At 41.9% G+C, this 26,092-nt stretch overlaps 2 protein-coding genes across 2 annotated transcripts in view; one reads left to right on the top strand and one right to left on the bottom strand.

Annotated features, from left to right (window-relative positions):
* Positions 1–1,392, top strand: part of Fkbp14 (peptidyl-prolyl cis-trans isomerase Fkb14) — a 79,702-nt gene extending 78,310 nt beyond the window's left edge. The window contains exon 5 of the mRNA XM_067775003.1: positions 652–1,392. Coding sequence (XP_067631104.1) covers positions 652–831 — 180 coding nt within the window. The 3' untranslated portion in view covers positions 832–1,392. The remainder of the gene's footprint in view (positions 1–651) is intronic.
* Positions 1,393–2,137: 745 nt separating this feature from the next.
* Positions 2,138–25,498, bottom strand: Sara (Smad anchor for receptor activation). The gene is made up of 10 exons (XM_067774988.1): positions 25,349–25,498; positions 21,949–23,026; positions 20,046–21,858; positions 6,262–6,558; positions 5,616–6,139; positions 5,275–5,548; positions 4,867–5,113; positions 3,217–3,337; positions 2,973–3,149; positions 2,138–2,916 (listed from the first exon to the last, which is right to left on the bottom strand). The coding sequence occupies exons 2-10, from the start codon at positions 22,993–22,995 to the stop codon at positions 2,764–2,766; spliced, it is 4,653 nt and encodes a 1,550-aa protein (XP_067631089.1). The 5' UTR covers positions 22,996–23,026; positions 25,349–25,498; the 3' UTR covers positions 2,138–2,763.
* Between the last annotated feature and the right edge of the window lie 594 nt (positions 25,499–26,092).

Genomic DNA, 26,092 nt, shown 5'->3' with positions numbered 1-26,092 from the left:
CATAGAATTTGCAAATTCCCTTATCATCGCCGCCCGACAAGGCAAGCACTCCGAGTGTATATCTGCCATGAAAAACTTCTCAAAAAAAATTCATCTGCCCCCAAATTCCAACTATCTCTAACGATAAAACTCCGTCGCCAAAACTCTCTAAGACAGCATCAATTGTGCAGAAAGGCATGCAACATTTAGTACCATGTGGTCATAAAAAATAACCGCCTAAATCCTATGTAAAAGTATTCCTTTGTGACCTATGGTACCAAATGTTGAATGCTTTTCTGCGCACTTGATATTGTATTAGAGATTTTTGTCGATGGAGTTTTAGCGTAAGTGAAGTTTGAAATTTGGGGGCCACTTTTCCGTTCGGACTCAGCATAGAACATGTAGGTTCAAACTCGCCAATTTATAGGAATCATTAAAAAGTAGCACGACGCAAATTGTAAGAGAAGCTGGACCTAATTATCCTCTAAGGTATATCGCGCCTTTTATATTTTTATCCTTTTTGAAATTTCCCTCTTGGTCCAATAACACAACGCCATAATTGCATGTCTATTTACTAATCGCACGATTTTTTTCAACTTTAGTAAAAAAAAAACACTTTTATATTTATATTTTCATTATAATAAGTTTCCAATTCTCTTCATTAATCTATAGGTGAGCGAATATCTTAAGAAACAAATGACCGCCGTCGAAGGACAAGGCTCTGATGAAATAACGAATATGCTGAAAGAGAACGACAAACTAGTCGAAGAGATCTTCCAACACGAAGACAAGGATAAGAATGGCTTCATTTCGCATGACGAATTCTCTGGCCCCAAGCACGACGAGCTCTAAGTCAGAAAAAAAGTGAGGAGTAGTGGCAGGGCTACCAAATATACGTACATTAAATAGTAGTAGTAAATAGTTATGTTAAAAGGTTTCTAAAGAGATTAGGTCTCACTTTTTCTTTGCTCATTTATACAATTCATGAATATACATGCTTTGACACTCGTTCGTCTGTATTTAAAAACATGTCAATTCATTCATATAGAACAAGGCAAATAATGGCCTAGGTTTTTTTTAGATTTTTTACGTGTTATGTATGTACATATGTACGTATGTATATATTTGCATAAAACAATTTAATATTTGTAGAGAAATTTTGTAAATTTAAAATTAATAATTTACTTTCTCATTATTAAAAAATAAATTTAACAAAATAAATTTTGGCTTAAATTTTGTTTATTTCTTTTCCTCAGGAGCCAACAAACTTTAGTAAGTTGTTAACATTTTAATTTATCTTATACATGCAAATAATGCTTGTAGCAATAAATTTCGTTGTATGTATATGTATAAGCAGGTTATATGGAAAGTATTGTTTTGAATGAAAGAAAAAATAAAATAAAGTTTATTTAATAGTGTAGTTTTAATTGGAATCAAAATTTAATATACATGCGTACGTATATGTTATCATGGTATGTATCAGTTTTTAGTTCTTCCAACTGAAAATATAAGCCGTTTCCTTTTTATAATCTTGAATCTATTCCAAATCGCCTAGCTAAAGCAATCATTGTAATGTAGCAGTTTTCGAAGTTTTTAAGTGATTCGTTAGATGCCTTAATCAGAGATGTACCTATAGCTTCAATAGAGTAGCCAGAAATTTTTACAATATTTCTGAGTTTTCCCATCACTAATTGTGGCGGCCACCGTGGTGTGATGGTAGCGTGCTCCGCCTACCACACCGAATACCCTGGGTTCACACCCCGGTCAAAGCAACATCAAAATTTTAGAAATAAGGTTTTTCAATTAGACGACAATTTGGAAAAGAAGCTCGGCCTAAAATCTCTTCGGAGGTTATCGTGCCTTACATTTATTTTTTTATTTTTTAATTTGTGGGAAAGATTCAAAACACTGTTCACCACAACTTAGAAGAAAAAAAAACGGCCGTAGTAGCCTCAGAGGTATATCGCGCCAAATTATTAGTATCACATTGCATCAATTCAGGTTTGTCTGCTGGAGAGATGGTATCGAGTTTTGGTTTTCTACCGTTACATAAGAAATATTTTTTCAATATTTTCCAAATTTTGCTAGCAATAAAGTTAAATATTCCACTCCTGAATTTTCAAGACATCCCTAAATTATTAATTAAACTCTTTTAAAATTATGTTTACTGGTTTTATTGTTTTATTACTGTGTCTATATATGATATAACTGTTAATAAGTAGGTACTTTATTTAGAAAAAATAGTTAAGTTCGAATTAGGAAATAATATACGCCATTGATTAGTTATAAATCAGTTTCGTTATACTAACAACAAACTACATTAAACAGAGCAATAACCAACTTGCTACTTATAATTCATACAGTATATAAGTATGTCGTAATTTATTATAAACAAAGTTTCAAGCAGCCTTATGTTAAGTGAAAACAATACATTTTACTACATATTATCATCATGCTATTCACAAAACATTGCCTTCGTTTTAGCAATAATAGTTTATATCTACATAAGCCGCTATATAACGACTTTCATTTTATTGCCTATAAGTAGATCAATATTTAATTTGCCATTGTCATAGATACTATAGTATCATAGCTAGGCCACAGTATTAGCAAAGTAAATGTCTAATCGCCAAAATTCGTTTAAGAAATTTTTTTACTTCCCATAACCTTTACGTAACGCCATAGATAATTTAAAGTAATGCCGCTAGCTGCTGTTTCACGTTCGCCAATATGTTTACAATACTGAATTTGTTTTCTATTTTTCCTAGCTTCCTTCCGAATAGACTAAACATTTAAAATGTAAAAAACTAATTCTAAAATAATTGCTTCCTCAATGCCGGACGACTCTCCGTGCAGTGTTGGTATTAATTGATTATCCAATGCGTTCATATATAGCGGTGCAAGCTTATTGCCACATGCACCGGCTTCATAACAGACCTGTAAACTAGAGCGTAAGTATCTATTAAAATAAAATTTGTGTTGGTTTTACATACATTCTCCTGATGAAGTGTTGCACGTAGAGCCAGTTTCTGGCTACCACTTGCTACGAGTAGATCAAGAAAGGGCAACAGTGCAACACAGGCGCTACGTGCAATTTGGCCTGCCATACGCGTAATATCTGTAGATGTTGCTACCAGTTCAGACTGTGCAGAGGCATACCATTCATCATACTGTGTGAGAAAAGTTGGAAAATATGATTAAATATTCATATATTTGATGGTGACACAAAACGCTTACTTTAATAATATAAATATCTGTTAAGCGTATAGAGTAGTTAGCATTCGAATAATTGAAGCTATCGTGCACACGCATGCTGGATACGCCTTCCATAGATTTTTCATCAATCGTTGATTTCACACTATAAATTTATAAAAAAAACAAGTAAGGAAGGCTAATTTCGGGTGTAACCGAACATTACATACTCAGCTGAGAGGTTTGGAGACAAAATAAGGGAAAATCACCATGTAGGAAAATGAAGGATAACCCTGGAATGTGTTATCAAATGGAAGGTATTAAAGAGTATTTCAAAAGGGAGTGGGCCATAGTTCTATAGGTGAACGCCATTTCGGGATATCGCCACAAAGGTGGACCAGGGGTGACTCTAGAATGTGTTTGTACGATATGGGTACCAAATGAAAGGTGGTAATGAGTATTTTAAAAACGAGTGGTCCTTAGTTCTATAAGTGGACGCCTTTTCGAGATATGACCATAAAGGTGGACCAGGGGTGACTCTAGAATGTGTTTGTACGATATGGGTATCAAATGAGAGGTGTTAATGAATATTTTAAAAGGGAGTGGGCGTGGTCATAGTCGGATTTCGGCCATATTTAATACCAAGATAAAGTGACTTCAGATAAATACGTGAACTAAGCTTAGTAAAGATATATCGATTTTTGCTCAAGTTATCGTGTTAACGGCCGAGCGGAAGGACAGGCGGTCGACTGTGTATAAAAACTGGGCGTGGCTTCAACCGATTTCGCCCATTTTCACAGAAAATAGTTATCGTCATAGAATCTATACCCCTACCAAATTTCACAAGGATTGGAAAATTTTTGTTCGACTTATGACATTAAAAGTATTCTAGACAAATTAAATGAAAAAGGGCGGAGACACACCCATTTTGAAATTTTCTTCTATTATTGTATTTTGTTGCACCATATCATTACTGGAGTTGAAATTTAACATAATTGACTTATATACTGTAAAGATATTCAATTTTTTGTTAAAATTTGACTTAAACAAATTTTTTTTAAAGTGGGCGTGTTCGTCATCCGATTTTGATAATTTTTATTTAGCACACATATAGTAATAGGAGTAAAGTTCCTGCCAAATTTCATCATGATATCTTCAACGACTGCCAAATTACAGCTTGCAAAACTTTTAATTTACCTTCTTTTAAAAGTGGGCGGTGCTACGCCCATTGTCAAAAATTGTACTAATTTTCTATTCCGCGTCATAAGGTCAACCCACCTACCAAGTTTCATCGCTTTATCCGTCTTTGGTAATGAATTATGGCAGTTTTTCAGTTTTTCGAAATTTTCTATATCGAAAAAGTGGGCGTGGTTATAGTCCGATTTCGTTCATTTTAAATAGCGATCTGAGATGAGTGCCCAGGAACCTACATATCAAAATTCATCAGGTACCTCAAAATTTACTCAAGTTATCGTGTTTACGGATAGACGGACGGACGGACGGACATGGCTAAATGAATTTCTTTTTTCGTCCAGATCATTTTGATATATAGAGGTCTATATCTATCTCGATTAGTTTATGCCGTTACGGATTACCGTTATGCGAACAAAACTAATAAACTCTGTGAGCTCTGCTCAGCTGAGTATAAAAAATATATATTTTTTGCAGTACAAGTAAATTTAGTTTTAAACGCACCCAACATTAAAATCGCGATCATTATCCACCCATTTTATGCTCACAACCTCAGTTTGTTTATCATCGGCATCCAGGGGGCCGCATAATATTTCAACATCTTTTCTATTCTGCAGCGATTTCTTTATTTCTTCCATTTTACTGGGTAATATTTGAACCATCAAACCATCTTCGACAATGCTACATTTACCGGAAAGACCACTACTAGTTTTCAGTGATTCATTCAACACAAAGAAACTGGTGCCAGTTACTATTGAAAACAAAAAAGAATGTATTGTGAATCGTAAAACATAATTACTGAATTAAAAAAAAAAATGCTTTTAAAATATTAATTATGACGAAACTTTAGTTTTCAGGGATAAGAAGGAAATATTAGCTTTTAAAAATCACATCATATACATAAGTGTTTACCTTTACGCGGATGTCCCTGTATATTGATGGCTTGTGTTGAGTACGCATACAATTCCGTACTTGAATCATTTACATTTTGCATACACACCAAATGTCCATCCGCCGTTTTAGAAAAATTACCACCAAACGCCAAAATATGATCGCTCGCATTTTTAATTGCTTTGACAACATCTTCGTGACGATTGCGTGGTATCATTACCGTTGTCTGTCTATCTTCCATATGTATATACATACCCTTGATTGACGGCAAAGTGTAAGAATAATTACGAAAATCCTAGAAATATAGAAAATAGGAAGAATAAATTATGAAATAAAATTTAAATATAACTCAAAAAACCCACTGCGAGGAAATTGATTATTGTCTGCGCTATTTCTCCATAAACTGGATCCCGATTAGGTATAGAAATGTGCGGGCAAGGATAGTAACGATATTGAGCTCCCAATCGTAACATCAAACGTAACGGAAACACCTTAGCCCATGGCACTTCGTAATGATGTATAAGTATGCCAATGAGAAAAGGTTGTTCTGGCACTAAAACATCTTGTAAACATTGAAATGTAGCTCGTATAAATATGAAACCGCCATAATTGCTTGAGCCTAAGAAATTTTCCACACGTGGACTAGTGTATGAGAGTTCAGCGATTGGTGTGCCCAGTTCAGCATCACGATAAATTTCGTAAAGATGGATAAAAATATCCTTTGGTATGAATGTTATTGCAGATGAGGAGATGTCATTGTTCACTGCATTTGCTGGTGTTACAGAAGATGGTTCGAATTCTAAAAGAATTATAAGCTCATCATTGCCAACATGATGCATGCCACAAGTGGTGAAATTGATAACGGTGCGATTCATACAACATTTTACTGGTTTAATAGACAAAATATAGAACGTTCAATGATTAAGTTAAATTTTTAGCGTATTTTCAATCGCTTTACGGAGTAATAGTGGAAATAGCTTGTGATTTTTTAAATCAGTGTATACTCACAATTTAAAATTTTCACATCAACAAAGAAGTTCTTTTCCAGCGCAAATCTTAGCGTTTCACTTTGCAAACGCGTCACCAACTCTTGATTGTTTTTTACATCTTGATAATCGAAATCACAGTTACTTTCACCTTTGCGTACATAAAGCGGCGGCAAAGCATTGTTGCCGCCCACTGGAATGAAGCAGCCATTTTCATCGGCACCCGACGATGGTACACGCTTAGTACGCGAAACCGTCTCGCCGTCAGATTTCTGCTTCGTTGAATTTTTTAATTTATTTTTTGCCGTTTTCGTTGAGTCTAAAAAGAGAGAAAAGCAAAAAATAGAAGAATAACAACAAAGCGGATCTGGAACTAGAAATCCCTTTTCGCCTTCCGGACTATTGTGGTGTATATCAAGAGGATATTTTGGCACAATGTTTGGGTGGTGAGATCGATGGCAAGCAGACATGTTTGCTGTCCAGCTAAAGCATGGGACTTTAATTTTAACGTCATTGGCTGGGGTCCAAAGTTGGGCGCCATAGTTAAGTGGCTCTGAGTTGTGAGGAGCGGCGTCAAAAAGCTATGCCTCAGAGTATTTCAACACCACAAAAAATTGTTAAAATCTGCAAGTGAGTTTTAACAAGTAAAGGTGTTTAAGTTCGGGTGTAACCAAACATTATATACTCAGCGTTAACTTTAATTGTACATTTCATTTCTATATAACACGTGGCACCGCCCATTTAAAAAAAAAGTGTCTCCCCATTTCCGCTTACAACAAAACTTGATAAGTGAAATATCATTGATTCAAAACTATTTTTTTGCTAAGTTATAGCTTATTATTCTAGTCTACGACCCGTGCCGTGGTCTTTAACCAGAAAATTTGTGTACACAATTTCATTACGAGATGTTAATTTTTCTTCGAGTTATGGCTCCCGAAACATAGAAAATTGCTTAGTCATAAAAGGGGCGGTGCCACACCCATTTTCAAAAAATTTAGTGTTTTCCAATTTAATTTTATAATTCAATTTAGAAAGTAAAAATCTATTGATACAAAGCTCTTTTTCGCTAAGATATAGCTTATTATTTTCGTCTACGACCCTTTTAAAAATCTTTTATATAAAAGTGGTCAGCCAGTGAACTCATTCCAATCACCAGACATGCCGCCGGGTTAGGAAATGTGGAAAATCAACAGGTGAGTTTTCTATTAGAAAAATTAAATTCTTTGGAAACCCAACTGCGGGATACTCAAGCCCAACTAATTGAAAGTAATAACCAGCGCGCGACGTATGAAGAAAGTCTGCGCCTTAACGGCTACTCTGCTAAGAATTTTCTGTCGGTAACATGCAAAACAGCGTAAGTCTATATTTCTCTCACGGGAATGTCTTTACCAATACTCATAGCTTCCCCCCTATAAGTTCACTCGCACCTACTTTGCAATATGCAAATAGTTTTGTAGCTACGTCATCTGGTCAGACCATAACGACATCAGCGTACCCAAATTCACTTGTAAATGGACTTCCGCCAATGCAACTGCCGAACATGTCGAGTAGTTATTCAGCGCCACGAAAAGTTCAAGACCTGCCAGAATTTCGTGGCTGGCCCGAGGACTGGCCAATATTTTCAAACGTTTTTTACCAATCCAATGCAGTTTATGGTTACACAAATCTGGAAAATAACCAACGTTTGTTAAAAAGCCTGAAAGGTGAAGCAAGAGAGGTAGTTAAATCTTTGCTCATACACCCAGACAATGTCGGCGCCGTTATGGATCAACTAAAGATTCGGTTTGGGCGGCCGGAATTGTTAATTCGTAGTCGACTTCGTCAGGTTAGAGAAATCCCTCCAATCTCCGAAGCAGCCATCGATAAGTTAATACCTTTTGCGTCGAAAACAAAAAACCTCGCTATATTCTTGCAGTCAGTTAATGGATATCAGCACCTTGCAAATCCTTCTCTATCGGCAAGCTTCCAATGAGCAAAAAGATGGATTGGGCAAAATATGCTTCCACAATAAAGCCTTACGCAACCATAGCCGATTTTAGCAACTGGCTAACCGAAGTCGCCAATTTAGTTTGTATACGTTGCAAGACTGTGAGGGCCGTCGTAGTAGGCTGGTCTTGCATGCAGTTGAAAACAATAACAAAGAAAACGCTAAAGTAGAAAGGGATAGGTTAAAAGGTACTGCCAATTGTGCTATCTGCCGGGGCCAGCATAAGGTTCATACGTGTAAGAAGTTTTAGAAAGCAATGTAGCAAATAGATGGGCAGAGGTTAAACGTCATCATCTATGCTTTTCTTGTTTGAAGAACGGTCAAATCAAATGGATGCCAGAGATGGCACAACAAATTACTGCATGAATTCGATCAGAACTTTACGTCCACGGAACCGGGTAAGCGCGTTGAAGGTGAGTCTAACCCCATTCAACCCGTATTAAATTGTACGCTGACACTAAGTAAGCCTGATACGGTATTGTTCCGTGTAGTTCCGGTAACTTTATATGGCCAAGATAAACATTATAATACTTACGCGATGCTTGACGAAGGTTCGTCCATTACTATAGTAGACAAGGGGATAGTCGATGAATTAGGTATAGGCGGAAAGCAATGCGAACTAATGTACAATGGTTTGGTGGAAAAACCATGCAAGTGATGGTCAGTCTGGTCGAGTTAAAAATTAGCGATAAGGGTATGAGTAAGAGGCACAAATTACGCCACATTTATGCCGTTTCGAATCTCAACTTGCCAACTCAAAGCCTTAGGGCTTGCGACGTCGCAAAAATTTAAGAAAGTTTTCACATCGAGCCTCAGCCTTATACCAATGCAACGCCTAAAATATTAATAGGACAATTAGACAATTGCCATTTAGGACTACCTTTTGGAACCATAGAACTTAGTCACAGCGGCCCTTTTGCAGCAAACACGAAATTAGGATGGGTCGTATTTGGGCAAACTAGCCAAAGTAATCTGCCAAGAGCAAAGTGTATGCACATAAGCCAAGTTCACGATGATAATCTACACGAAATGATGCAACGATATTTCGATATTGAAAACTTCAGTCAGAGCGGCACCGCCCGTGAAAGGTGAGGAAGACACACGAGCCGAGCATATTTTGAAGACCACAGTTACGCGAGTAGGAGGTAGATACCAAGCGGGCCTGCTGTGGAAGAGCGACTGTGTTCAGTTGCCGGATAGCTATGTAATGGCTAAAATAAGGTTGTGTGGGATCGAGCGAAGAATGAAAAAAGACGCAAATTTTGCCGACGCTTACAAAGGCATTATGCAGAAGTACATAGACAGCGATTACGTTCGGAAGCTGACACCCGCCGAGATCAACTTGCCTCACCGAAGATATGGTACCTCCCTCACTTCGCAGTCGTAAACCTCAACAAGCCACGAAAGTTACGTCTGGTGTTCGATGCAGCTGCAGCCGTTGAGGGAGTGTCGCTGAATTCCTATTTGCTAAAAGGGCCACAAGATTACCAGCTGATGGTGAATGTTTCACTTAGTTTTCGAATGGGCGCCGTCACAGTCTGTGGTGACATTAAAGAAATGTTCCAACAAGGTTTAGTGCAGCCAGAAGATAGACAAGCGCAGAGATTTCTGTGGAGGAGAGATGACAGATATGAGCCCGACGTTTACGAGATGCAGGTAAAATGACCTTTGGTGCCGTCTGCTCGCATTGTATAGAAGAGTACGTAAAAACCTTAAATGCATTACAGCATAACGAAACTTTCCCTCGCGCCGTAGAAGCTTTAATTAAGCACCATTATGTTGACGATTTTGTTGACAGTTTCCAGTCAGTTGAGGAAGCGATTCGAGTTGCCAAGCAGGTGCGCGACATCCATAGAGCAAGGGGGTTTCAAATGCGTGGTTTTATTTCAAATTCCTCTGATGTGGCAAACTCACTCCGGGAAAATGGTGATAGCGCTGAAGCGAACATCCACTTTGGCAGATCAAATATAGTAGCGACGAAAGTCTTAGGTATGTTCTGGCAGCCGCAAAATGATGCTTTCAGGTATGAACTCAGGTTTCCGCGTGTGAAAGAAGATGTAATCGAGGGAAGTCGATCGCCGACAAAGGAGAGCTGCTCAGTTACGTCATGTCAATTTTTGATCCTTAAGGACTCTTGTGCCACCTCACGATTGGGGCGAACCTACTACTACGCGAAGTCTGGCGCCGAAAAATTGAGTGGGATACGTCGATTCCTGCTGATAAGAACACATGGAAAGCTGGAAAGCCAATGTAAATAAAGCCATTCAGGAACAAGTTGGGCGTCATTACTTTCCTGGATATGACTTGAAGCAACTACAACTCCACGTCTTTGTGGATGCCAGAGAGGAGGCATATGCCGCTGTGTGCTACTGGCGATTCACGACAATCGAAGGGATAAGAACTGCCTTTATATGTGCCAAAACGAAGTGCGCGCCTATGAAAGCTACATCGAGGCTTGAGTTACAGGCAGCAGTGCTTGGGACGCGTATGGCGCAGATGGTAATTCAGGAACCTAAAGTTTTAGTTCACTCGAGCATTTCTTGGAGCGACTCTTCAACGGTCATTAGCTAGATCAAGTCTTCACAACGTCGATATAAGCCATTCGTAGCGCATCGAGTGACAGAGATTCTTGCCACGACGGAGCCCCAAGATTGGCGATGGATCTCAACTCTGAACAATGTTGCGGACGACGCTACACGCCGTGCTCAAGACATCGACTTAGCCACCACATCGCGATGGTTTACAGGACCTGAGTTTTTAAAACAAGCAGAACGTTTTTGGCCGCAAGATGTTGGTGATCGCAACGATCCTGTTGCAACGCCCGAAGTCGTTGGGGCCGCCTCCCTGCTCGTAGCTACCAACTCGGCCCTCATCGATTTCAGTCGTTTTTCATCGAATATGCGTTTAAAAAGAACTGCGTGGGTTCTAGGATTTATCAAGCGTGTGCGCAATCAATCGGATCCAAAGGAACAATTCGGTTTAACCAGTCCGAGTTAAATTTAGCTGAGAAGCTACTATGTCGCCAGGCTCAAGCTGCCTTTTATTCCTCAGAGATATGCTACCTAAAGGAGAAGCAGATGGCGTCTACTGATAGTACGATTCGAAACCTATCGCCGATTTTGGATAGCGATGGGGTTATGCGTGTAGGTGGGAGAATCGAAGCAAGTTGTTTATCCTTCGAGGCGGTTCATCAAATTGCCATGCCTGCGAAGCATGCAATTACCACGCTTGTTGTCCGCGATTACCACCAGCGTATGAAACATCAATATATTGAAGCTACGATCGGAGAAATAAGGCAAAACTTCTGGATCATCCAGCTAAGGCGAGAATTGCGAAAGGCGTAGCGAGTTGCCAGGTATGTAAGTTGGAGCGTGCTAAACCGTTTACGTCAATAATGCGTCAGCTTCCCGTGGATCGATTGATGCCGTTTGTCCGTCCATTTACTTACACTGGACTTGACTATTTTGGGCCGCTAACAGTTACCATTGGGCGACGGACAGAAAAGCGGTGGATAGCACTTTTCACCTGTTTAACCATTCGCGCCGTACATCTAGAAGTGGCACATGACTTGACGACGGACTCGTGCATTTTGCCTATTCGTAATTTCATCAATCTTCGAGGAGTACCTGTAAGAATTCGGAGCGATAACGGAAAGAACTTTGTGGGTGTCGACCAGATAGCTCGGCGTTTCGACGAGGTCTTCGACTGTGAGAAGGTGCAGAGGGGTCGAGTGGATTTTTAACTGCCCAAGTAACCCGTGCGAAGGAGGTATTTGGGAACGAATGGTCAGATGCGTTAAGCGAGCGTTGTATCATATGTTAAAAGAAATGTCGCCTCGGGACCATACCTTACAAAGCGCCATTATAGAGGATGAAAATATTGTTAACTCCCGTCCGTTAACGCACGCAGCAACATCAGCTGACCAGGATGAGCCGCTTACGCCTATCCACTTCCTGTTGGGTACAGCTAATACCGCGAACACTCCGCGGCTAACTGAGCTGGAAGAAAAAACATGGACATTACGAAAACAGTGGCAGATAGCGCGGCAATTACGGCAGCGGTTTTGGAAACGATGGATACTTGAGTATTTACCCACATTAACCAGGCGTGTCAAATGGTGTGCTCGAACAAAACCGTTGAAGGAGGGTGACCTCGTCTTCATTTGCGATGCTGGTATGCCGCGACGTCAGTGGTGCCGTGGTGTAGTGGAACGAGTATATAAAGGCGTCGATGGTGAAATAAGGCGAGCCCAAAAGAGGCCTTCTTCGTCGTCCGACATCCAAACTAGCCGTGCTTGACGTCGAAAATTGTGAATCATAGTGATTCACGAGGTGGGGATGTTATGAATCCACCATCGATAAGTTTGCTTCATTTAAATACTTCGTTTCCTTCTGTTATTTCGTTTACTGTCATTACAATTTTTGTTCTCAATGTTCTCAAATATTCATGTAAACTCACCACACTTTGCGTTTCTCCTTCGTACGAGCTCAATTGCTTATTTTAAAAGTCGTTGAATGCCATTGGTGTCGCAACAAGTTAAGAAGGAGGACGTGAACTGCGGAGAGTATTTCAGAAAATGTGCCTAATTTTCAATGTTGTATTAATTTATGTATCATTCCGGTCTTGTCTTTTCGTGCGAGTGGTCGTTCGGGTCATCCTCTACTCAACGTCAATTTTCGGGCTTTTTGCGTTGAGTGAAAAATTAAAATAGGCCACAAGGTTGGCTTCTGTGCTTCCCTCGGGCGTTTTGGCGGAGTTAGGAGAGGCGTTGCCTCCCTGACCTGGAGTTGGGGTGGTTTCTTGTGCTGCTAACAGGAATCAAAAACTCGTGCATATTTAATAACTGGCGTGGCGCCATAAAAGCCAATTCGCTTTAAATACATACATAATTGATCGTAACGGGTCGTGAAAGACACTTGGCAACAGGCCACTGAAAATAAATGTTCATACATACAAATGAAAATAAACGGGACAATTTAACGGAGTGTATATAATCGATGCTGAAAAACCATGCTCAATTTACATACTATGCACCCTCACTAGGGTAGGCACCTTGTCGTTGGTGTGAGGGCTTAGCCGAACTCCATAGCGCCCGACTATGAGGCGGAGCTGTTTAGGACTGACATCTACGCCGTTTCGCCTCATAGGAGGGCGGCGGGATGTCGGTGACCAAGAACTGCCAACCCCTAATCCAGGGTGTTATGCGGACCGTGCCTATTGGACGATTTGCAGCCAGGGGATAAATTCGGCTGTATTCGAACGGAGCCTTCCCGATATCGGGCCATCTCGGGAAGTATTTATGGCCTTACCGCAGTAAGGGGCGCTGCTGTGGCGGACGGTTCTTTCCCCGTATATAATACTGGACCGCTGAGCCCGCCTTGTCGGGCAGGTGGTCGTACGACCAAGATGAACAACTCATTACCTGAACGTAATAAGGAGGATGTAAAGAGGAGGACTGAGTCGCAATCCAGGGACGACAAATACGAATTAAGCGATGGGTCGGACTCGGGGAGCGAGAGTAGTGCTGATTCAATGAACTCCGTGTTGGAGAAGCACACAAATGAAAACGGAGTAGAAGAGTGGAGAAGGGTACGGAGCAGAGGAAGTAAAAGAGCTCTCTCGCAGTACCGTGCAGCACTAAGAATTGTACAACGCTTGGGAGCAGTGGTCGACCCAACAGAAGTGGAGATCGAGCGCTTGGAATGGGCCCATGAAGCGGTAGAAGTAGGTCGAAGGCAGTTCAAAAGGTTTGCTGCGAGAAACCCTCGGTTCTGCAACCGGTACGAGGAGGAAGAAGCGTCGAATGGCAGAATGAAGAGGCAACGTTCGGCAGAAGGCGACAAGCCTGCTTTCAAGAGGCAGAAAGGACCCAGTCCTAGAGCCGCGAGGCAGGGCAGTCGCATAGACAAGACAAGTAGGCCCAAAGCTGTAAGACAGATGGGTTCCAATAGCGAGGTAGCAACTACCTCGAAAGCTGCCAGTCAGAGGGAAGTTCCAACTACGGAAGTAGGAGATAAGCCAAAGGGAGATAACGCTAAGACTCCGGCTTTCTCGGAGGCGCTAAAGGGAGTTAACGCGAAGACTCCGGTGTTCTCGGAGGTTCCAAAGGGAGATAACACTAAGACTCCTGCCTTTCCCGAGAAGATGAGTGATGTGGCAAAGCAGTCACTGACTGTGGCGCTGGTTGATCGTAGCAGTCCGTTCGGACAAATGACTACTGAAAGGTGGAGATCTGTGGAAAGGGAGCTTATTAGCTTAATGCTTAAGATGATGCGGGAACAACCAAGTAAGCCCCTTCCAACCTTTGATTCGGGGGGATGGTATAATGGTGTGAAGATGATAGCGTGCGACAACATCGCGAGCTTGCGGTGGCTGGAGGAAGTCGTTCCAAACCTCCAAAGGCAAGGCACGAACGCGCGGTTTGAGGTGGTGGATAAAGCGCAAATCCCCACGGTACCAAAAGTTAAGGTATGGATACCATGCGTGATGAAGTCGGAGGATACACTGCGACTTCTGCAGAATCAGAATCCGAACATACCGACACAGGATTGGAAGGGACTTACTGTATCTCGGCCTACCGAGGATGGTCAGTTCTACATCTTCCAAATAAACAAGCAGGCGGAGGATATTTTGTACACGCAGCTTGGCAAAATGTCCTTTGGCACTGGCAAAATTTACATGCGACTCAGGAAAAGAAGTCCCGGGGATAAAAATCCTAACACGCTGGAAGTGGGCGAAGTCGAAAAGGACCTCAGAAGCCTAAGGGAAAAAAGACAGGTGGAGGTCCCCGACGTCACCACGAACGTGCTAGAAGAGGACCAAACGCTAAATGGTGCTGTGACTCGCACAGAGGAACACACGGCACAACATTCACGAGGGGCTGAAGGGGGCCTCGAATACTCTAAACCAAAAGGGCAAGAGGAGGACGACGACGTCAAGACGAAGGTGCTGGAGGGGGACAAACAGCCCAATGGTGCTGCGAGTCCTACAGATAAACCTCCAACACAGTAAAGTGGCGTCGAGCGAACTCCTCCTAACCCTTGAGGAGGGTTCGTTTGACGTGGCGCTGATCCATGAGCCGTGGTTCTCATCGGGAGGAAAGGTTTCTGGACTTAGCGCGCGCGGGTTTGGCGTTTACTACGCACAAACGGAAGGACGGGTGCGAGCTGTAGTAATGGTAAGGAAACAGCTGCATTCATATATGCTGCCTAATTACACCACCGAGGATCTCGTAGCGGTGGCCGTTGAGCAAAAGAATAAGCAGGCATTTATCCTGGCGTCCTGCTACATGGCCCATGCTGCGGAGGTTCCACCGATGGAGTGCAAAAGGCTAGTACAGGAGGAAGGGCGCAAAGGGCGGTTGGTCATAGGCGCAGATGCAAATGCGCACCACAATGCGTGGGGAGGAGCAGATACGAACGAGAGAGGCGAATCTCTATTTTGTTACATCCTGCAAACCAATTTGCAGATAGCCAACAGGGGAAATGTTCCCACATACATTGGTCCAACATCCAGCAATGTTCTGGATATTACATTGAGCTCCGAGCGTGATATATCAAGGTATGATTGGATGGTTCTCGATAGACCATCCTTCTCCGACCATGCGTATATAAGCTTCAGCATCCCACTAAAGAGGGTAGAGAAGGGAGGAACCTTTAGAAACCCTAGGGCAACGAATTGGACTAAATTCCAGAAACATGTAGAAACGAAACTGGGACAACCCAAAGAGGTTGCTAATGTAGAGGAACTGGAGGAGTCGAATGAATTCCTAACAAGGACGCTTATGACTGCGTATAACAAAGCTTGCCCTCTAAGAAGATTCAGAGGAAAAGCAAAGCCGCCATGGTGGAGCAATGAGCTGAGTCTTCTAAGAAGACAGGTAAAAGAAATGTTTAAACTCGCAAAGACCGCGGAAAGCGAAGCGTGTCGGGACGAGTACAGGGATCTACTGAGGATCTACAAGCGTGAAATTACCAGGGCGAAGAGAAACTCATGGAAAAGTTTCTGTACGGACATAGAGTGCTCCAGTGAAATAGCACGGTTGAAAAAAGTCCTAGCAAAGGGAAACATAGTCCAGGGACTAATAAAGAAAGAGAACGGGGAATGGTCACGTGATAGTGAGGAATCCCTTGAGGTGCTTCTCGATACACATTTCCCATCGGGAGACGGTTTAGAAGAACCAGCAGACATCACTCACACTTCGATCACGGAGCTAGTGGTGCCGGGCTTGGTGACCGATACCAAGATCGAGTGGGCAGTGAAGACGTTTTCTAAGTTTAAATCGCCGGGCCCAGATGGTATATTCCCGGCCATGCTACAAGTCTCAAGTAGGGCGGTCGTGGAATGGCTTAAAATAATATTCGATGGGTGCATAAGACTGAATCATGTACCGCACTCTTGGAGAACTGCTCGTGTAGCTTTTCTACCAAAGGCGGGGAAGATCGGTCACGTGTATCCCAAAGACTATAGACCCATTAGCTTAACATCATTTCTGCTCAAAACCTTTGAAAGGCTGATAGATGTGTACATAAAGTCCAACGTGGATGAAAAGCTGCTCTCCACAACACAGCATGCGTACACCAAAGGCAAGTCGGTAGACACCGCATTGCATAGGGTGGTAATAAGCATAGAGAAATCCCTGGAATATAAGGAGTATGCTCTAGGAGTCTTCTTGGACATTGCCGGGGCTTTCAATAATGTTGCAAAATGGGCGATTATGGATGGTCTTAATTACATTAAAGTACATCCTGCCTTAATCAGATGGATCGGCTGCATGATAAATTGCAGGAAGATTACATCACAATGGGGATTGTACGAGGCCACGAAATCAGTGGACAGGGGCACGCCGCAGGGAGGGGTGCTATCACCTCTGCTGTGGACACTGGTCATCAACCAACTGCTCAGGCAATTCGATGAGGGACCCGTAAAACTTACGGCTTACGCATTTGACGTTGCAATTGTCATAAGTGGAAAATGCCTTCCAACGATTAGTTCTTTGATGGATCGGGCGCTTCGGGATATTCATACCTGGGCATCTAATGTCGGGCTGAAAGTCAATGCGGAGAAGACGGATATGGTCTTGTTTACAAAGAGGTACAAGGTCCCAAATTGGACCCGGCCTAAGTTAGGAGCGGTGACCTTACAGGAGAAACCTTGCACAAAATATCTAGGAATCATCCTAGACAGTAAGCTGTCATGGAAGCTCAACGTGGAGGAGAGGGTCAAGAAGGCCTCAACGGCACTCTATGCATGTAAAAGAATGCTGGGGTGTACGTGGGGCCTATCGCCCTCTCTTTCTCATTGGGTTTTTACAGCGATTGTAAGCCCTATTCTATACTATGGAGTTCTTGTTTGGTGGAAAGCCACACAAAAAACAACATACCTCAAAAAATTAGAGGGGGTATGCAGACTATCGATGCTTTGCATTACGGGAGCCCTGAAAACAACCCCGACGGCTGCACTGTATGCCATTCTGCACATTCCACCTGTAGACCTGGTAGCAAAGAACAAAGCGTTAACGACCGCAACCAGGCTCGATGCTTCGGGGCAGCTTGAGCGCCGACCATATGGCCATAGTAGTATAGCGTCCTCAGTCACAAGACGAACAGACTACATGATTCCCTACCTGCACTTTGAGGGAGATCTTAAGGCCACAATAGAGGTGGACGGCTGGCGCAAGGGTGCGCAAATGGCGGACGAGGCGATACATGTGTACACCGATGGTTCCAAAATAGTGGAAGGAGTAGGGTCTGCGGTATACTGCGCTGATCCGGAATTAAGCAGATCCTACAGGCTGCCGGATTACTGTAGCGTTTTCCAAGCGGAAATATTAGCCGTAACCAAAGCAGTAGAAACCCTGGAAGAGAATAGCTTAAGCTGCAACCGTGTTAACTTTTATATTGACAGTCAAGCAGCAATTAAGGCAATAATCTCGCATAGCACAGCATCTAAATGCGTGTTAGAGTGTAAGCAGTCTCTGGAGAGAATCGGGACAGGGAGAAGCATACATCTATATTGGGTCCCAGGGCATATGGGAATAGATGGGAATGAAAAAGCGGACGAATTAGCTAAAAAGGGCGCATCCCTTGAAGCTTGCTCCGTAGACGTCCCAATTAGATTGGGCGAGATTAAGCGAAGGCGAGAGGTGCACATGATCGACCAAGCAGAAAAGGCGTGGGTTCAAGCGCGGGGCTGTAAAGTGTCGAAGATTATGTGTAGGTCTTACAACCTTAGACTAACACAGTTGCTTCTATCATTAAAAAGAGAGGACTGTAGACTCATGACGGGTATTCTGACTGGACACTGCCTTCTGGCGTCACATGCCTTTAAATTAGGCTTGGTCAGTGATAGCAGGTGTAGGAAGTGCGGGTTGGAGGAGGAAACGATCGAGCACGTTCTGTGCTCGTGCCCTGCACTTGCCAGGCTAAGACTCCAGCTATTAGGAGTGATACAGCTGTCAGATCTAGAAGCAGCAAGTGGCTTAAGTCCTAGGAAGCTTCTAGTATTTGCCAAGAGGACGGAGTTATTTTATAACATAGGTCCTGGTTTTTGATAGGGTTTTTCAGTTTGGTCGTTAAAACAAACTTCTGGTAACACTACGGACTCAATCAGTCTATGTGAGGTCCTCATGGACCGGCCAGTTCAACCTACCTACATACTATGCAGTGTCATTGCATACATATAGCTGCAAATTTTATTGCAAAAAAAAAAAAAAAAACAACGGCATTGAAAATACCCTTCTTTATACTAATGTACAGTCATGCACACATGACGAGTGAATATAAATTCTATAAAATATAACATCAAATACAAAAAAAAAGATAATTACCATGATTTATTGGATAATTAACCTGGCGTGGTGCTATGAAAAAACCGACCCAAATTTAAAATAATTTGAAAACAACCTGGCGTAATGCCATTTTAAATACCATTTTACAATGCAAGGCATAGCAATCATTGTAAAGATTCATCCTGGCAAAACTAAACCAACCTCTACAAAGAAAACAACAAACGGAAAACAGAACAAGCTGAAGAAAAAACAATCCGATATATAACCTGGCCTTATGGACTAACGTCCGTGCCATTCAACCAAACCCAAAAACAAAAAAATAATAATAATTTTTGTATTTCTTTAGAAATAAACGTATGGGAAATCATTAACTAAACAAATTGGAACGTTTCCCGTTGATTTCAACAGTTCGCCTTCTATCTGCGACGCCACAACAATAAATAAGGACTATTTTGTCAGGGGGACCTACCAATAAACTGATGTCTCTGTGAGCTCACCACTTAAACTGCAAGCCACGTAAAAATGACGCACAGCATGGCGGCCGAACCACTGGCCCTGAAATTAAGAGTCTCAATCCCTGCCGACTTTGCTAGCTGCTCGTCGGCACGTAAGCAGTTGGTCGCATAACGAAAGTCGGGGCTATCGTCCCTGGTAGAGGTTAATACTGTTTAATAGGCTGCTAGCAGGGCATCGGATTTTACGACTGCTATAACAGTTGCTTATGTTTTGGGAAGGTACGCATCCTTTCAATCTATCCTAGCCCCTGTTATGTGTGCACGGAGGATGGTTGAGCAAACGATTGAAAAGATGAACAAATTGATGAAAGTGGATGTCGCCATCCATTTATTTGGATGCTGATCAATTAGGAATATATCTGGCTGGCTTCACGGCATTATGAAACACAAATAATAATAATAACTTAATTAATAACCTTCGTTATGCGGGGTGAGCACGTTACCTCGACACCACGGCGGTAAACAAACAAAAGTATTATAGGCTGTTTGCTTAACAAATTTTAACTAAATCGTACCTTCACTTCCTTCCTGTGCCGCTGTCACCGTTGCAGCAGCTGCTAAAGGAGGTATGGAACCACGAAAAAGTGCCGCCACCAATCCCATTGCAGTCGAGTCACTGTTATTGCTACCAGACCCAACTGGCGTTGGTGGCTTATTTGCGCCAGCGCTATTATTATTTCGTGAGGACTTATCACCAAGTTGATGCGCGCCGCGACGTGCATGTTTCGCGTCTGCCCATTGATGTTCGATGCTAGCCAATTCACTGCCAGGCGCAATACCATCACTAAACATAACACTCTTACGCTTGCGCGTCTTCTTATTGCCGTCGACGCCGTTTTCACCACCATTCGATGAATTTGATGAATAACTGCTGCCTTCCTTTTTGAGCACACCTACCGGTACAATAACTGATGGGGGCTGAAAATTTTGTGTATTCACCTGCCTATAAGGTGGTATAGTGGAACAATATTCCATAGGATTGTTGGGATTGGGTGAACGCAGAACTTGACCGCTGTCGGTCGTTGTTGAGTTCGTTGCTGAATTTGTGCCTGCGTCGCTTTCTCCACTCACCACCACAATTTCATTGCCGCCGAGTGAGCATCCTTCCTGCTGCTGCTGCCTTTGCGTGAGTATGAGATAACATTGTAGGCAGACACGTACTTCGCCAGCATTACTTAGAAATTCTAATTTAAATTTTTGTGAGCAACACACCGAACAAAGTACTTTGCCGCACGCGCGACAATGATGACGACGTTTGATCATAGTAAATTTGGCTTGACACTGCATGCAGCCGACAGCCATATTGTCGGGTACCCAAATTGGTGGCACTTTACCAAGATTTGCATACGGATCACTATAACCACTTGCCTCGGCCACTTCCGATGACGCATCACCAGTTGGCGCTGTTTTATTGCCTACTTCCGCATTAGCAGCAGCTAAAGCTTCTATTTGAAGCGTTTTATTTTGTGTCAATGTCGTGCCTGGTGGCGTTTGCCCGGCGTTTTCATATAAACTCGGTTGCAGTGTTGGCAAGTTGAGCGATGTTGGACGTTGTGGTCGCCGCGCTGATTCATCACCACAAAAAGCGCCTTCATCTGTACTGCCCTCCTCTTCATCATCAGCATTTTCAGGTGAATCTTTGCGTCGATCTTTATTCACCAACTGCGCTGTCGTGCCATGCTCCTCACCGTTCACATTAACAGCTCCACCACCTACAACGCCAACTTCTAAGGAGCATTCAGAACCCGTTAGAGAAGATGCCACCGAATTGGATATTGCTAGCATATCAGTATCCACAGCATGTACAACTTCAGTGGAATGCGCGCGTATTTCAGAGAACTCAACGGTCGATGCTTGTGAGAAATTATCTGCATTGAGATTATCACTACCAATTTCGCAACCTATAGATATTTCTTGTACATCAGTATCGTTGCCACCTAAACTAGCTTTATGCTCTAATTGCGTAGTTATAGCTTCTTCATATGGGTTAGCGTTTGCTGGCATTGGCTCTGCGCGATCAACGTTGTCTATTGTTTTCTCTCCAATCGGTGGTGGTGGCGGTGAGATTCGTGTGTTTGCAATGTTTACCCGTGGTAAAACATCGACTTCACTACCATCATCGATATCCATTTCCTGCAACATACTATCCAATTCTGTATCAGAAATCTCATCCATAGTAGAGCCGAAAGTGATGGGTTGCTGAAAGACTTTTATGTGTTGCGCTTGCAGTGGCGGCACAACTTTGTCGGAAGCTTTGATAGGGATTTCTTTTTCACGCGTATCCTCCTCTGTTTCTATTTTTTTCAGATCAGTGTTCGGTTGCAACATCTAGGGAATGAAGTAGAAAACAAAATGTAATAGTTTCGAATAGGAAAAACTCATGCATAGGAGTATTTAAACAAAAGTAATAAAAATTACCTCGGGACTTGTATTTTTTAAATGACCATTATTGATCTCGCGACTCAATAGCGAATTTCCTGTTGTCTCCGACAGGTCTTCCAATACATTTTGTAGCACCGACGAAGCAGTAGGTAAATTCAATTGCGAGTTACCCGCAGTTGTGAGTGATATAGATGATAAACCCACCGCTATATCTTCGATACCGCCAGTACTTTCAACTTGCGGCGTGCTTACAGCATCGTTTTCCTCTATTTTGGACTCGGCGCCCGTACTCGTTATTGCGCATGGTTGTTCTTCGCAATCTGAATCACCATCCTCATCATCATCTGTAGAGTCTTTAGCACTCGGATGCCTTGGTAACAGGGCATTTCGATCTTCACTAACATATTCATAGTCTTCAGGTGTTATTGCTGCTGAATGTTCATCGGTCGTGGAAATAATACCTGGAGATGGCCCTGACGAAAAAGTCGATGACGATGAAGTAGTTAATGAATCAGATGTTGAAAGTAGACTATTGTCTGCTGTATCATTTAACTCATAACCAATTCTGCGTGCATGCCTATTATTTTCAGTAAATTTATGTAAGTCAGCACTGACCTCTTCTTCATCAACATCAACCGGGACATCCCCATTGTAGGCTTGTTGCTTATTTCTTAGCGGTATATGACTATCAATGCTCCCTTCAAATGGATTTACGACCTTCTTAAAGTTATTGTTCGTTGCTTTAATTGGTGTTTGCTCCGTTTTTATTGTAGTGCTCACATTTGTGTCATCGTAGGCAGTTATAAGATCCTCATTTTTTGATATAAGCCGACATTCTTCATCATAACGTTGCGCTGGTGCCGACTCCAATGATTCTACATTTTTTTGATAGTCATCCAAACTGTTAAACACCTGTGACACGCCTACAAAACTGCTCTTGTGACTTGCAGCACTTAGAGTACCTGCTTTGTCAGCACGAGCTTCAAGTGCATTTTGTGCTTGTAAAACCGTTCTGTTATGCTCATCAGCAGCCTCACGTAACTCCAAATTGTCTAAAACTTGATCTATGTCGACGAGGTCCATTGCGTTGTTTTTCCCAATCTGGCCATTTAACCTGAGTATGAGAGAAAAGCAATTGCTCAGTTTATGTGCCAATCTACCAAAAAACTAAGTATGCTTGACTTGTTAGCTATCTGTCTGAGTCAGACCCCCTTTCACGTAGTTTTCGCTAACGGTGTCTCTTTCTCAGAGGGACGCATGTACGGCCACATCCGTAAAGCCCTATAGGCTAACCTTACAATTACAGTTCGTGTTCCACTGAATATTTTTATTAGTAAGAAAAGCAAGTTCTTCATCAGAAAAACCGGACAACACGGTAACATACAGTACATTTTCTGGTATATAAATATGAGGCATCGAACGGTTTTGGTCAGACACACACCCTTTCCGGATCTCTAGAGGAAATGTAGATAGGTAAATTGTTGTAAGCGCAAAGCACTCCTCGAAGGGTTAGTGGTTTTTCGTATGTAGGTATTAGGTCTGTGGATATTAGTCACCTCTTACGATAGATATTTTTACCGCTGGAATATTCAAACTAGTTTAAGTCGCTCCATTGGCTATATGAAATCCGTAATATCTCAATATCCTGCTGCAACAGAATACGCATTCCTTCGCATTCTGAAAAGCAGTGCAACGGGCCAGATTAATTGGCCTACTTTTTGGGTACTTCTACAATTAAGATGCTTATGCATCACAGAATCTCCCTTTACAATTTTTACCACACTTAAGCGGAGCAGCCGAATGATGTCCATATAAACCCTAATGCTCATAGGTATGCGCATTTAGCTCATCTCGAGGTTACCATAAAAAATATGTACATATGTATGTAATGTTAATAGAGTGCGCAAATATTTACTTTAAAATGCATCCGCACATAGGTTAGGTTAGGTTGAACTGGCCGATCCATGAGGACCCCACATAGACTGCACGAATCCATAGTGTTACCAGAAGTTTGTTTTAACGACCAAACTGAAAAACCCTATCAAAATCCAGGACCTATGTTATAAAATAACTCCGTTCTCTTGGCAAATACTAGAAGCTTCCCAGGACTTAAGCCACTTGCTGCTTCTAGATCTGACAGCTGTATCACTCCTAATAGCTGGAGTCTTAGCCTGGTAAGCGCACGGCACGAGCACAGATCTGCCATCACTGACCAAGCCTAATTTAAAGGCATGTGACGCCAGAAGGCAGTGTCCAGTCAGAATACCCGTCATGAGTCTACAGTCCTCTCTTTTTAATGATAGAAGCAACATAGTTAGTCTAAGGTTGTAAGACCTGCACATAATCTTCGACACTTTACAGCCCCGTGCTGGAACCCACGCCTTTCCCGCTTGGTCGATCATGTGCACCTCTCGCCTTCGCTCAATCTCGCCCAGTCTAATTGGGACGTCAACAGAGCAAGCTTCAAGGGAAGGGCCCCTTTTTAGCTAGTTCATCCGCTTTTTCATTCCTATCTATTCCCATATGCCCTGGGACTCAATATAGATGTATGCTTCTCCCTGTCCCGATTCTCTCCAGAGACTGCTTACACTCTAACACGCATTTAGATACTGTGCTATGCGAGATTATTGCCTTAATTGCTGCTTGACTGTCAATATAAAAGTTAACACGGTTGCAGCTTAAGCTATTCTCTTTCAGGCTTTCTACTGCTTTGGTTACGGCTAATATTTCCGCTTGCAAAACGCTACAGTAATCCGGCTGCCTGTAGCATCTGTTGATTTCCGGATCAGCACAGTATACCGCAGACCCTACGCCTTCCACTACCTTAGAACCATCTGTGTAAACATGTATCGCATCGTCCGCCATTTGAGCACACTTGCGCCAACCGTTCACCTCTATTACATATATACTATACATATCACTATACATAATTCATCTTAAATCAGATGTACTAACTGCGTTGCATAAATATACATACATTTGTTTAAATATACATACATAATTATCTAATTTGCCTACGAGCCAGACTTGTCCCCTTCCATCTAAGCATAAGATAGAAAGCCAAAAACTGATTTCAATATGATTTTCATTCCACCGTATTACGCGGAACTCAGCCAGTATATGCATATACATACATACATATATGTACACCTCTACAAAGACGGATCTTGGAAGCACTCCGGCCCCATCTCATGACCCAATAGGGACAGATTTGGCACTTTCTTTTCTTTGCATTAATCATATTAGCAAGCCTTTTCTATTATTTACAAAATTTTCAAACACACCCAACTGTGAAAATTTGTTAAATATTGCCAAATCCTCTTAAAGAATTTTAAATATCTTGCGGATGGAATGGATATTGTCCAGGCAACCAACTCCGATTCGCAATTTAAATTAGTATTAATAAAAACAGGTGAATTATATAGCGAACACATACCAATAAAATACTTTGTTTTTATTTATTTATGAGCGGCCAAATATCTTATTAGAAATTAATAAACTTGACGTTTTAAGCAAGAAATGCACTTGTATCTGCAGACTACAGATAAAAAATCTTTGGGTTGTATTTTGTACGTTTTGGAAAGTTTTGAATCCCTTCCTATAAAAAAAGTGTAGTATTTTAACCCAGCACACCAAAATATTTAGTATGTCTATTCAAAAGTCTGAAGGTTTTTCGGATAATAGTTCTCAGATAAAGTTTAGGTGAAAATCTAGAACAGCTGTCGGCTGCTAATACGCGTCCAAAACGTCAGTATTAATAATCCGAAGGCGGAAAAAAATTTAATTCATGATTACCAGACAAGATACAGAAATAACTTTAAGGCCGCGGTACAATGACATTTTTCATATAGATCCGTTTAACACAAGCTTATTCATTCCAACAACATCGCCACAATCAACCAAGATGTTGCGTTTGTAAATATGAAGGAACTTCAGACTTGGCAATTGAAGTTTATTACGCCTTGCCCATTCACATACAAAATTTCGCGAAGCACTGTTGTAAACATTCTCCCTATGCAACAAAAATACTTGCTAACATATTTTGTGTCGTATTCGATTGTTATATTGCAGTTTTCAATTACGAAAAATGTTAGAAAATTTCCCAACCACTTGCAAAGTGTGCCAACACTCGTAGCCAAAGCAAATGGCAAATTCTTCTTATGATTTGCTTGGAACAAAA

Source organism: Eurosta solidaginis, chromosome 3 (genome assembly GCF_040869045.1).
Source record: "Eurosta solidaginis isolate ZX-2024a chromosome 3, ASM4086904v1, whole genome shotgun sequence".
Lineage (NCBI taxonomy): Eukaryota > Metazoa > Arthropoda > Insecta > Diptera > Tephritidae > Eurosta > Eurosta solidaginis.
Note: the sequence above shows the minus strand (reverse complement) of the source record. Positions and strands in the feature narration are given on the sequence as shown.

Bases quoted from the DNA above. Each gene is read 5' to 3' on its own strand.
- Sara (XM_067774988.1), bottom strand. From the start codon at position 22,995: ATGGACCTCGTCGACATAGATCAAGTTTTAGACAATTTGGAGTTACGT. The intron at 21,859-21,948 runs GTAATTTTTATT...TTCATTCCCTAG, and splicing joins TAAAAAATACAAGTCCCGAG to ATGTTGCAACCGAACACTGA. The intron at 5,114-5,274 runs GTAAACACTTAT...TGTTTTCAATAG, and splicing joins ACAGGGACATCCGCGTAAAG to TAACTGGCACCAGTTTCTTT.